This window comes from Macrotis lagotis, chromosome 5, assembly GCF_037893015.1.
Source record: "Macrotis lagotis isolate mMagLag1 chromosome 5, bilby.v1.9.chrom.fasta, whole genome shotgun sequence".
NCBI lineage: Eukaryota > Metazoa > Chordata > Mammalia > Peramelemorphia > Peramelidae > Macrotis > Macrotis lagotis.
The window spans coordinates 163,412,514-163,427,147 of NC_133662.1; the positions used below are offsets into that span (position 1 = coordinate 163,412,514).

The following is a 14,634-nucleotide window of genomic DNA, read 5'->3' on the forward strand; positions in this document are numbered from 1 at the left end:
AAATCACCATGAATAAAGACCTCTGAGGTCAGAAAGCTCGGCCAATAAACTTTCAGTGATTTCATGTCTTTTTCTGATTTTCTTCATCTGTAAATTTGTAATAATGCTTGTCCTCAGAGATCCAAGGGAATTAGCCTTCATCCCTTGGCCAAGTTACTCACATCAGAATTCTGTTATTGCTATTTTTATTCAGCTCCCTGTTTTCCTGGTCCTCTGTGGTTTATTTGAAGTCACGACTCCTATGTATCTGATTACAACTTATTAAAGAGAACAATTGATCATTCTTTGGATCAATACTTTCCCAAATTTGCAATACACTCATGCTTAGCCCTAAAGAAGGTCAACATAGTAACTTCTACTTTGCTAAACATGGGTCTTGAAAAATATTTGATCATTTGAACTTAAAAACACTCATTTTAATTAAAAATAGAAAAACTGCATCTGCTCAATGAATAACCTGAAATAACTTACATATGGAGGCTATTGTTTTCCTCACTTGTGAGCTTGGTTGATGCTCAAAACTTGCTTCTGCAATATAGGCTTGTGTGAAAATTATAATTAATGGATAAGATCTGGAAAATTAAACTATATAAACAACTAATAAACATAAAAATATGAAATAATACAGATTGAATATGAAATTGGTAGTACTTGATGATGAGATGCATATAAAGTTGAACTTTGAGTTAAGAAGATGTGAGGTCATATTCCAGCTGAAAAATTAGTAGATCTGTGACTTTGAGCAAATCATTCTTTCATTCTTAGTTTCCTCATCTATAAAATGGGAATTATAATAGCACCTGCATTACAAGGTTGTTGCAAGAATTAAATAATACATATGAAGCACTTCATGCTTTTCAAGTATTATATACATTCTAGTTATTGTATTTGTTATTGGTATTTAGATGTCACTTATTTTCATTTAGCTGAATGCAACAAAGTCTAGAAATTCACAGACCTAGAGACATAGAGTAGTTCATAGATTTAGAAGGAGAAATGATTTTAAAGGTCATCTAATCCAAATTCTATGTTTTTTACAAGTGAGGAAATAAAAATTTAGAGAAATTGACCAGTTCATTATAACAAGTTGGTAAAACCCCAAAAGGACTGACAGAATGGTTGAATAGCAATACTTTGTACATAGTAGAAATTCAAAAGATTTTTTTTCAAAATGAATGAGTGAATTAATGATAATATAGTAACGCATATTTATATAATTTAAAATTGTATTAATTATATTTTATATATTATAATTTATATAATTCCTATGTTCACTGACTTGTCCAGATTCAGGATGTATAGTCAAGTCAATTCAATAATGTGTGCTTATTTGACTAGTTGCTTATGCCTTCTCTTCAACATTTTCTTGAATCAATTTGTGTATAATCTATTCATGTACATTTCGCCTACCTAGATGGTAAACTCCATTACGCAGAAGTTATTTTCACTTTTGTCTTTGAATCCCTAGATTTGGCACAATATTTTACATGCAATAGATACTTAATAAAAAAAATGGTTGAGTGGTTGGTTAATTGGAATAGAGAAGGTCTAGTACTTGTTAGACCAGTCTTTTAGAATGATCATTAGCACACAAGCTAAAGGCCCTAAGGTTAATTTAGGAGATGTAATGGAGGGGAAGACAGTGAAACTGGTAATGAATAATGAATGAAGCTAGTAAACTGTTTTTTTTCAGATGTTTTAAAAGATGACATGGATATCAGAAGATAAGAGGCTATTGAGAGATGATAACAGAATAGTGGTAAGAAAATAAAGGGTACTCCAAGTCCTTTGTTTGCCACAAACAATAGGAGTAGTAGACTCCTCTGAAGAAAGTAACCAAAGGAGTGGTGATATCACATGGAAGCCATGTTTCAGTTAATGTGAAAAAGCAGAAGATATGTTTATAGAAAACTTGGAGGAGTTAGCAAATTTTGCTTACAATAGAATAGAGCCTATATAGATGACAGGGTGGGTTGATGCTATATAGAATGGACTTGGATTCAAGAAGACTCATCTTCCTGAGTTCAAATTGACCCCAATCACTTACTAGCCGTGTGACCCTGGGCAAGTCACTTAACCCTCTCTGCCTCAGTTCCTCATCTATAAAATAAGCTAGAGAAGGAAATGGTAAACCAATATCTTTTCCAAGAAAACCCCCAAAAAGGGTCATGAAGAGTCAGGCACAGCTAAAATAACAGAACAACAACAATGATATATAGGCCACAATGAAGGAGGTAGAATGACAAGAGAATTGCAGCTAAGAAATAAACAATATGAATGGATAACAATATGAAAATTTCTCATTACTATATATACATATTAAAATACGTACATAAAATACATACTTATTGTAACCCTTTGAGTTACATAGTACATTTATTTCTTCCATTTTACAGATGAAAAAACTTAGAGTCTTTATGTGATTTGTTCAAGGTCATATATTTAATAAATGCTGCAGCCAGGCTGTAGTCTTCTGAATAAAAAAAGATGAAGAAGCCAGAATGTTTATAAGAGAATAGACCATGTTCTACTGAGGGAAGAATGATGAACTTGGAATTACAGGACCTAAATTTGAATCCTGACTCTGCCATTTATTAAAGAAGGGACCTTAGGCAAAGTCACCTAACTTTTCTAGGCCAGCTTCTTCATCTATAAACTGAAGGTTTATTAGGGGGCAGCTAGGTGGCACAGTGGATAGAGCACTTGCACTGGAGTTAGGAGTACCTGAGTTCAAATCTGGCCTCAGACACTTAATAATTACCTAGCTGTGTGGAACTTGGGCAAGCCACTTAACCCCATTGCCTTTCAAAAAAAAAAACTGAAGGTGTTGGGATCTAATATTCCTGGTATCTACACAGTCATGATTTTAAGATCCTGTGATTCATATTGTAAAGACTGTTTTTCTCAGATGTGGTGGGAGGGAAAGAGGTAGAAAAAATAAATGTTTGTAATTTTTAAAAAAATTTAAATGTTGAAACAAAAATCTATGATTAAGAGGGAAGGGATTTTGATGAAGCTGTGTTATTGCTAGGCAACCCCCCCCAAGTCCAGATTAGAATGTTGAGAGATTTGCTGATGTGGGCAATACCTCCTCCCTCACTTGGGTTATTGTTCATAGCTTTTCAGTAATGTCCGACTCTTCATGACCCCATTTGGGGTTTTTTTGGAAAAGATTTTGGGATGATTTGGCATTTCCTTCTCCAACTCATTTTAGAAAGGAGAAAACAGAGGCAAACATGATGAAGTGACTTGACCAAGCTAACTAATTCCCTAACACAGCTAGTTATATATCTGAGACTAGATTTGAATTCAGGAAGATGAATCTTCCTGTCTCCAGGTCCAGTGCCATGAATATGGGTTTATTCCAACTCCAGAGTTAAGATGACCTCTGCTGGCTAACAAATTGTCTGTTTCCACATCTGATGTGTCCATATTATATAGACAAACTATTGGAATTAAAGTTTTAATGGTGATACCCAGTAAAGGTGAACATTTCTCCCTTTATTGCTTCCTTTTTTAATAGTTCACTGCTTTCTAATACTTATGTTCTTTAGACTATGAAGATTGGTTACCAAATCAACTTAAAATCCTATTTAATTTTTTAAAAAACTCATGATAGAGTGTTACATTATTTCATGAACATAGCAGCTACTAAGTGGTATTTTTTTGTCCTGTTTCTGTATGCTGCTCAGCTCATTTTTCTACCAAATTGTACTGTCAGCCTAACTTTGGATTCCTAGCACGTTCTTTATTTCCATTTTTCTCTTCCTTCCCTAGATCCTTCATGCTTTAACTGAAGTAATGGGCCTTACTATAAAACCACATTAGAGCTGCCACCAGCCATGCTAACAAAATATCTTAAAGGAAAATGAATTGCAGACATTATAGACAGGAAAGTAGGTACATTATTGTGATTTGGGTGGCAAAAGAAAGACCCAAAAAAGAAATGCAGAATGTGAATCTATCATCAATAAAGGATTAGTATTTATTAATAATTTGAAATATTAAAACTCAGTCAAGAAGGACTTAGTAGGTACCTACTATGTGTCAGATAGTGGGGTTTTGTTTATATTAGGCAGATAGGTAGATAGCTCCAAGTTTCCTGGATCTTCCCCTAAGATATTCCCTAAGACAAGGCAGTATAGAAGGTCCTGGGGAATCAAGTACAACAAAATGAAGCATTCCAAGGAACTTACGTTCTAGTAGACATGATGATGGTGATGTTTGTCCTTTGCTCTTAAAGAAGACCATGACATCAAAGAGGTGATACCATGACAAGTATATGAATTGAATTTGAGTGAAGGGATGCTGTGCTAAGTCACCAGCCTCACTTTCTCCTTCAGAGCCATCTGGGTCCAATGACCAGATATGACTCAGGATAACTAGAGATGGCCCTGGATGCAAGGGTACTCATGGTTAAGTGTCCTGCCCAGGGACACATAGCTAGTAAGTGGCAAGTGTCTGAGGCTGGATTTGAACTCAGATACTCCTGACCGCAAGGCACCATCTAGCTGCCTCAAAAGCATTGGGAAGTCCTTGGAGCCAGAAATGAACAAATGACCTAAGTAGAGATGAAAACATGAATAAATATACTTATTATACAGAACAAATACTAATAGATACAAGGTAGTTAAAAGACCTGGAAGTTTGAGGAGGACATCAGCAGTTGAATGTATCAGGAAAGTTAGAAGGTGATGCTTGAACTGTATTTTGAAGGAAAGATGGCTTTGAAGGAAGGATGGTCATCCAGGGATGGAGGATGGCCAAGGCAAAAAATATGATATAGGAGTTTTGTGTGAAATGTAAAGAATTCTAGCATGGTTGAACAATAGAGTGTGGAAAGGGGAGCAGTGTACAATGAAACAGGGAATGTAGATTGAGAAAAAGTTGCAAATGACTTTAAAAACTTAGAGGGATTTTTTAAAATTTAAAGACAATAGGAAGTCACTGAAATTTATTGAGTAGAGGTATAGCATGATTAGCTCTGTGCATCAGAATGTATTGAAGAGAAGAGAGATTTGAGTCAATAGATGGCTCATTTTAAAAAACATTCTAGGCAAAAGGATAATTGGAATATAATTTATGTTTTTAAAAAGGATTCAGATGTGAGAGATGTTGAGGCAAAATTTAGCAATGATTGAATTTGTAAGGTGAGGGAGAATGAGAAGTAGAAGTTATGACCCTGGGAGACTATAAGAATGGTAGTGCCTTTGATAGAAATAGGGAATGGGGGGAAGGGGGGAATAGATTTTGAAGAAAAGATAATGGATTTTAGTTTTGACATTTTCAATTTGAGATATCTTCAGTACCCCAGTTTAAAATGTCAAATAGGAGACTGGTCATGTAAGATTGATGTCAGATAAGAGACTGACGCTATGAATAAAAATCTGGGAGTCATGGCATAGATATAAAAATAAGACATAGGAGCTATTGAGGTCATCAAGAAGAACCATAGAGAGAGAGAGAGAATTATAGGAAATCTAAGGACATTGGTGGCCACTCACACTTATGGTACAAGATCTAGATGATAAATGATAAAATGGAAAAATTTGTGAAGAAAGAAATAGAACCAGCCCAGAGAGAAGACATTATCCAGAAGTAGAAGGTGGTCAACAGAGTCAAATCCAGTCTCTAGGTTGAAAAGGATGAAGATGAAGTAAAGTCTGTCAGACTTACCAATTAAGAGAAAAAGCAACCATCTTTCTAAATCCTTAATCTTACAAGATATTGTTGCTACTAACTCATATGGTAGACAATTAGAGAAGGAATCAAAATCTAAGCTAGAAAGGTGCTTAGAGATGCTCTAGGACAGCTCATGAACATATAGGTACAAGAAGGTTAAGTAGCTTGTCCAAATTTATATGGCTAATTAGTGGCAGAACTGGGACTAGAACCCAGGTCTCCTATGACCTAGTACAATGTCTTTCCCCATAACTCTATAATAACTTGAGATTTACTACATCCTGCACCCCCAAAATACCCTTAATTCTGTGTCAAAAACAAAGACCACTTGGGTAGAATTACTTATGTAACTAACAGTAACACATTCTGAAAACCCTTTTTAAAATTATCTTAAGAAAAGAACCAACACTGGGATATAATGCATCAAATAGTAACAGATAAATGCTTATCTTTTATAAATCAATTTAATATTTATTGACTACATACTATATGCAAAGTAATGTACTAGGTGCTAAATAAACAAAGGCCAAAACAAATCAATTCCAGATCGCAAGGAGTTTACATAATACGAAAGTCTTTCTGGCTAAATGATTATTAACTGAACCTAAAATTTGAATTTTTACTCTTAATTAGAAATCAGCAGTAAAAAAAAAAATGAGGTAGTGGCTCTCTTATTTAGGTACTTTTTTTTTAAATAGTGAGAGGATATAATGGGAACCTATGAGGGTTCTTTCTTCTTAGGTAGCTTTCATAGATCCTGTCAGCTCTATCATGATGACTTCCAGACACATATAAATGCATCTATATTGCAAATACATGCATGTACTGCAGGAAGAAGCATTGTACATGTGTGTAAGCATTTACATTGAGTGTAACAGTGCTGGCTGTACAATTTTTAATGTTTCTCATATTTATTGTGCATGTGTGGACATGTGTATATATTCCTATATGCCTCTATATAGGTGTCCATTTGTGTGCACACATTGTGAGTGCCCTACATGTGTGTGAGTATATGCCTGTTTTATGTATGTAATACATATGTGTGTATGTGGTGTGTGTAGCTCAGTCTCTCTCTCTCTCTCTCTCTCTCTCTCTCTCTCTCCTTAGCCCTAGTCCAATATTAACAAATATATATTGGATATTTTGAAATAAATTTCTCATAGACATCTAAAATTCCACATGTATAAAACAGAATTCACTAACTTTTCATCCAATTTTTTCTGAATTTTCCCTCATTCTGTAGCAGGTATCATCCTTCTTTCAGTCATGCAGGTTCACAACTTTGTTTTCATTTTTGATGTCTTTTTCACTCTCCTCTCATAGCTGATGTGATGCTAAATTTTGCTCATATCTATCCCTTTCCCTGCATTCACTTTGCTACCACCCTAGGCCAGGCCCTCATTACCTCTTGCTTGAACTATTACAATAGACATCTAATTGATTCCCCTGACTCAAGTCCCTCCCCACTTAAGTTCACTCTATATACTACATACTGCCACCAAAGTGATTTTTCCAAATTACAAATCTGACCCTGTCACACATATCCCATTTGATAAACCAACAGTTCCCTATTACCTCCAGAGTCAAAAATAAACTATCTTATTTTTAAAATCCTTTATAATCTATCCACATTCTACCTTTCAAAATTTTTTTCACACATTACTCTCCCTCACACACTGGTTCAACAAACTGACCTTCTTTCTATTCCCACAGATGTCCTTCCATGTCCTGTTTCCTTGCCTTTTGGTATAGACTGTCCCACATGCTTTGGACTTCTTTCTCGCTATTTCCTCTTGGAATTTCTAGCTTCCCATAAGACTCCATTAAATTGCACTATCTTTATGAAACTTTTCCTGGTCCCCTAGCTGTGAGTACTATGCCTCCCAAATTTATCTTGTATCTGCTTTGCATATAACTATCCATGTATAGGCTCTTCTGCCCTTTAAAGTATTAACTCCTTGATAGTGGTGACTCGCTTTTCTCTTTGTATTTCTACTATCTAGTGCTTTTTGATTGGACCAATGTCTTATCCCTTGAATTTCTTGGAGAGTGGGAATTACTGGTGGTAGCTGACTGTTTTGTATGTGCTTTCCTTGGACCAAGAGAATTAGAAGATAGAGCTGATCATGTTACCAGAGTAGTTTCTTCTGATAAGAAATGATCTAATACTAGATAAAATAGGTTCATGTTTGAAAGTGGTTCTGAGGTTCCACAATCAAACTAGTCAACAAGTCGAAGATATTGCTTTGAGAATAATTTTCTGACAAAACCAGATCAAGAATAATCATGATGAGAGAGCTCCAGGCTGGGGTTCATAGCAACAATATCACAGCTGCTTCTGGTTAAAGGAGCAACTCCCCTGTAGCCTGTGGTTGTAACTCATAAGCTCCAGGATTCCATCCTGAAGCATCTAAATTTCTTTTCCAAGGCAGCCAGCCAGTTGTAATATCTTCAAATTGCTGTCAAAACATATATACATTGGAAATAAATGGTGGGAGTAGGGAAGGAAGAACCAAGATGGTGGATTAGAGGCAGCAACCCAACCAAACAGTCTCCCAACATTTCCCCTATTAAAAAACTTAAAGCTAATTTATCAAATCAAGTTTTGGAATGTCATAGTCACCAAAGTTCAGAGTAAGCCATTTTTCCAGCTAAGGCAATTTGGGAGGTCAGCAGGGGAGATCTGTGACACCAGAATGCTGGCCTTTCAGGAACCCACACACAAAGCGGTAGCAAAAGTGATGGACCTTAGAAACAGTAGCAAGAGCATCTTTAGGAGAACAGTCCAGAGATGCTAAGGAGACCATTTGTTGACAATGGTATATAGCTGACACTAATGGACAACTCTACTGCTCGTAAGTGGCTCTTGGTCACAGTTCCAGATTGGAGAGGAATACTTTTGAATCTGTCCAAAGGGAACAAAGACCCTTTTCACAGTTGTAAGGAAAAGAGGAGTGCTAGTGCTTGTGACTAGAGAAGAGCAGCTGTGGGTTGCAGTTTCAGGGCCAAAAGGTTGCACTAGTGCTTGTAGCTAATAAGGGAAAAAAGAATTTCCTGGGTAAAGATCAGAGTTTAGCCCAGGACAGAAGTAGCTATACTTTTCCTCAGGTCACACCACTTTGAAAGCATCAAAAACATGCATACCTCCAGGACTAGCAATGAAGACAGTAGCACACAAAAAAACTTAAAGCTTGGAACAGTATTTCCCCACTCTCAGGTGAGTAGAACCCAACATCAGCATAAAGTTCAAAGTCAAGAAATAGACTGAAGGGGCAGCTAGGTCACACAGTGGACAGAGCACTGGCCCCTGGAGTCAGGAGGATCTGAGTTCAAATGTGACCCCAGATACTTAATAATTACCTATTGTGTGATCTTGAGCAAGTCACTTAACTCCATTGCCTCACAAAAACAAAAGGAAATAGACTGAAAATATGAGCACACAACAGAAAATGAATTTGGCCATAAAAAAACTACTATGACAAAAAGACCAAGACACAATCTCAGAAGACAATATAAAAACTATAAACAAAGCCTCAAACAAAAATGCTAATTGGACCCAAGTCTAACAAGCATTCTTGGAAGAGTTAAAAAAAAGAGATGAGTGGAGTAGAAAAAACTGGGAAAATAAAAATGAGAGTGATGCAAAAAAAAAATATGAAAAGAATTTACAGATTGGTAAAAGAGGCACAAAAAATCCTGAAGAAACTAACACCTTAACTACAGAATTGATCTAATGGTAAAAGACCCACAAAAATTCATTGAAGGGAGTTATTCTGTATGGGTTGCCCTCTGTACCTCAGAAACTTGAAGTATGGAATTAATTGAGAGTCATGGGAGATGTTGGCAAAGGACCCCTCAGCATAATGTGCCTGAATCAAAGAAGGCAAGAGGAAGAAGAATTGCAGTAATTCAAAAGAACCATGAGATGCACAAATTTCAAGATATCTCCATTCCAAATGTTCATGTGGACAATTTGTACTCAACTTAAGGTAGAACCTTCTGATTTCTTTTTGGTCTGATAAGTCACAGTAGGGCATACTACACCTTGACTCCAACATAGTGATGTCATTTTGCTCCTCTTCAAGAATGAAGAACAACAACCAACCAACCTCAGGACCTCTTGAAAATGTCATTGTAATAGTACAAAACTTTAGGTACATAATGTGACAGTCATCAAAGAAAGTGATTTATGTTCAATACAATTCATCTACAAAATCAGAATTGATGAAAATTTCAAAAAGAGAAAATTTATACTCAATTTAAAAAAAAAAATCTTAACAATATAAGCTGTCCAAAAGTAGTACAATGATTTTCCCCTTCAACAGACAATGAGTTTCCCCTGCACATTCTTAGAGGTCTTAAAGCAAAGCCTGAATTCTTGTCAGGTGTCACAGTAGCAATTCCATAAAGTTGAGTGAACTAGATGATCACTGAGACTCTTCTAACACTCCTGGAGTCAGAAGGACATGAGTTCAAATGTGACCTCAGACACTTAATAATTACCTAGCTATGTGACCTTGGGCAAGTCACTTAACCCCATTGCCTGGCAAAAAACCCTCCCCATATATGATTAATTTAACTATATAATGCATTTTAGGAAGATGTCAATCAAAATTGTTAAACACTTTTCAAAGGAGGGAAAATAACATAAGCCTAGACCCAAAGGGAAAAATTAGCAAGTCACAAGAAGTGGTTGGAAAATAGATTGGTTTGACTGCAGCAGCAGGAGCTGTGAAGGAAAGTAAAAATGCAGATGGGGAAGTTTTCAAAGAATTTCACTTGTCATAAAAGTAAAGAAATAATCTAAGGATGAAAGTAATCCATGCAGGGAAAGGATAAAAATACATTGCATTTTAGAAATTGTTAAATGACAGAAATAGTTTGACAAGTACAAAAAAAATCTGACATTCGTTATCAAGATAAAATAACTAGCACTGGATGCAACCACTCAAATCAGGTGAAACTGGGACATTAACAATAGAAAATAACGAGCTTGACAGGCTTGAATTACCTGTATAGTTATCTGGGTTCAGAGTTTCCCCATTTGGAAAATTGTAGTATTTCTTGCTGGTTTTTACTTTTCCAGTGAAGGTTGAATCCGTAAATGACCAAAAGTGCTTTTGTCCTCATCTTTCAACACTTAGTGGGGTCAGTTAATATTCCAAAAACTCTGTAACTCAGTAAGTATGTCTTCATAAAATATTTTCTTCTTCAACTTGATCTTACAGAGGCACCATCATTTATTTATGTGCAATGACATTACCTAAGATTGAGTGTGTTAAAACTCTGGCTTTTATCAATGGCTAAAATTCTTTGAACTCATACATTTGATAGGTAGGATAGGTAGCTAACATAGATAAAAGGGGAATTTTTTAAATGTAAATGCAACTTTTAATTTGGAAATTTGAATATTTTCCCTTCTCCTTCAATAGACCTTGAAAGTCTGTTTCAATATTCTAATAAAGTAGCATAAATTGTTCCCATCCCCACTATCATTTTGTCTCATTCCTTCGACAAATGTTTAAGAAATGTATGTTATGTGTTATCTGCTAAGCAATGTTATGGGTGCAGAGAGAAATGCAAAGAACTTATACTTTAAGTATGCTAAAGAAGTAAATAAAATATTTTTTTAATTCAGAGATCTCATTGTGAGACATATGTCCCAAAGAGATTTTAAAATATAGACCCACACATACACCAAAATATTCATAGCATAATTTTTATGACAGCAAAGAATTAAAATAAAAATAGGTTTATTAATTATCAAACAAATTGTAATGCACAAAAGTATTGATTTATTACTGTGTTCTATGAAACAATGAATGGACCAAATGTATAGAATATACAAATATACCAAATATATAGAAATTTTCTATCTACTGGTAAATAATAAAGAAAATACTAAATAAATGCCTACAAGCTATATAATTAGGATAAAACATACTAAGTATAAAACTTAATTTTAATGATCAAACTTGTCCTTGAATAGTAAAAGTAATTGCAGTTCCTTCCCTTCTTTGCAGAGGTCAGAGCTTAAGAATATAGAACACTAGGGTCATCTAGGTGCTTCAGTGGATAGAGCACCAGCCCTGGAGTCAGGAGCATCTGAGTTCAAATCGGATCTCAGACAATTACTTAGATGTATGGATTCTGGGGGTTCTTCATGGGGTGCTCCACGAGTGGCGGATCATTGGAGGAAAATACTGAGACGAGGCCAAAAAGTGAAGCTCCCGTGCTGTGTCATTGTTTCCCACAATGCGGTGACTCGGATGCGAACCGAGGTTGCTGCTGCCACAACGCAGAGTACTAACCACTATACGATCACGGAGAGATCTTGGGCAAGTCACTTAACATTGCCTCTCAAAAAGCCCTTCATCAAAAAAAAATACTCTCAGATGCAGATGCTATGTGATTAACTATATTTCTTTTCCCCCCTTTCTCTCCTTGTCTTTGTTACAATGTTGAGGGTATTTTTCAGAATGAAAGGGTGGCTAAGTAAAAAGATATCATTAAAAACTTTTAAACTTTTATCCATTTATCAAGTAATTTCATCTTCCCACCTCCCCTGAGCCATTAGGGAGGGAGGGAGGAAAAGGATGGGGGAGGGGAGGAAGCAATCAAGCAATAAAAATTTCTAGGTAGATCACCTGTGAAAATGTGTTTCTTGTTCTGTTTATTAGTTATAATTTATCTGTCATAAAGTAGACATTTTTCTTCTTTATCAGTCATCTGGAATCATAGGTAATCTTGTAAGTTGTCAAAATCCTTGTCTTTCAGAACTTTTTATTTTCATAATCTTGATGCTAATGCAAAAATTGTTCTTCTGATGCTTCTTATGTCACTCTGAATCAATTCATTTAAGTGAGTTTAAACATATCACTTGGGTTTCTGAGTCTTCATTTCTTCATCTGTAAAATGGTGAGGAGCAAGATTTTAACTGGATGATTTGAAGCACTATCCCTCTTGAAAATTATTTCTTTCTTAAAGATTTCTGAATCCTTCAAAAGGTTTGTAATGGTCAGCACCAGATTACCTCCTCATCACAGGCATGGAAATTCTATTGGCAAAAAAAAACACTTGTCAGTATTTTCATTCACTCATTTGATAAAGATTTACTGAGAAACTTTTACTTTCAAAACTCTGTACAAATTTTTAAGGGAATACAAAGAATATAAATCATATCCCATGCCTTCAAATTGCAAGCAATCTAGAAATGTCTTAGAACATTGTTTTTCCATCTTCACCTTGGAAATGTGCAAAATTTGCCCTTATGACAAATGTCAGTTACTGAAAGGTGGGGATATAGGAACAAACATATATTTGAACCTGATTGTGACAAAAGAAGAGCATTCAACATTATTCCATGAATTCTGTTTTATCTCTCTTGTCCTTGTACAAAAATCTCCCTATTATCTTCAATTTTTAAAAGTTGCCTTCTGTATTATGTAATTTTGCGATTTCTAATATTTTCTTTCTTCCTTTTGGATCTGATTGTTCTCATAACACATTCAGTTTCTATCTATGTTTGTCATGGATGAAAATGTAAAACCAATATCAGATTGTCTTCTGATAGGAGGGAAGAGAGAGAGGGACAAAAATTACAAATCTCAAAACCTTGCAAAAACAAGATTGGTAGAAACTACCATTATATGTAATTGGAAAACAAATAAATATTTACATAATAATAAAATTTCCCTAATTATTTGAATTATAATCTACTGAACTTAAAATAATATGGAATATGACAAAATAACCAGAGAATAGATTTTAATCTGCTGTATTTTCTTTCTTAGGATATCAATGAGTGCATTCTTGAAAATTATCCTGAATGTTCCAACCCAAGATTATTTTACATCATACCATATTTTTGTGGACAACATCCAAGATGCAGGTGAAGACCAATATGTGTATGTGTGTATGTGTGTGTAAAAATTTGTGTTTATGTGTGTGTGTGTGTATATATATATATATATATATATATATGAGAGAGACAATATAACATATAGTTTATTGAAAGCAGACTGAAACTTCTTATTAATAAATTTCATCCATTTCATCCCACATTACTGGCATTCAATTTATATTGTTTTACGTCATATTGATAGGATATACAGACTAGAAAATAGGGACCAAGGTCTTTGTTTTCTTTCAAATGGGGATCTCCCAGATGAAGAAACTCACCCTGCTAATGCAGATCAGCACATTTTTGCAATTTAGAGTCTCAGAGAGTTGCCTCACTGTTGTCACACACAAATAGAAATGACTCTTTGGCCAAGTATTGACTTAAAAACAATTTAACATTTTCTATGTTATATTGCATTTTTAATTATTTTGCTAAATATTTCCAAGTTTCATTTTAATCTGCTTCAACCTCTGGAATTTGGGGAACTGCTTTACTTGTCACAAGTTTGACAAATTTATCTTGATCATTGACAACTTTGCAGATAACATTTTTATATCTTTGCAAGATTGTGAAACCATTATTTCAATCCACAAGTATTTCTAGATCATAACATTTAGGTTTTTCAGGAATCTTAGAAGCCACTTAGTACAGTTCCTTATTTTATAGATAAGGAAACTTAGGCCCAAGAGATTAAGTGACTTGTCCAAGGTCACACAAGTTAAACATTGCAAAATTGTCAGATATGCTGACTCCAAATGCTGTCCCTTTACATTATCAGGCTACTTTTCACAACCTTTCCCCCATAAACGCGCTTCTTTGGTGATATCCCATCCCTTACCCAATCCAGTGATCTAGACTATTAAATTAAAACTTTTAAATTTTAAATTATAAACTTCAATTAAAATTAAACAATTAAAAATTTAAAGTTATTTGTTGTTTGAATATAATATTTTGTTTGCTTGTTTATTTATTCTTGATATAGATCAAGACGGTCTCAGAACAGGATATTTATTCATCATTTCTTATAAGGAACCATACCTAAAGCTATG

General features: G+C 34.9%; 1 protein-coding gene across 1 annotated transcript in view; it reads left to right on the forward strand.

Annotated features, from left to right (window-relative positions):
- The window catches only part of UST (uronyl 2-sulfotransferase), a 168,542-nt gene that overhangs the window by 94,309 nt on the left and 59,599 nt on the right, over positions 1–14,634 (forward strand). Inside the window, exon 5 of the mRNA XM_074190054.1 lies at positions 13,476–13,573. Within this exon, the coding sequence (XP_074046155.1) occupies positions 13,476–13,573 (98 nt within the window). The remainder of the gene's footprint in view (positions 1–13,475; positions 13,574–14,634) is intronic.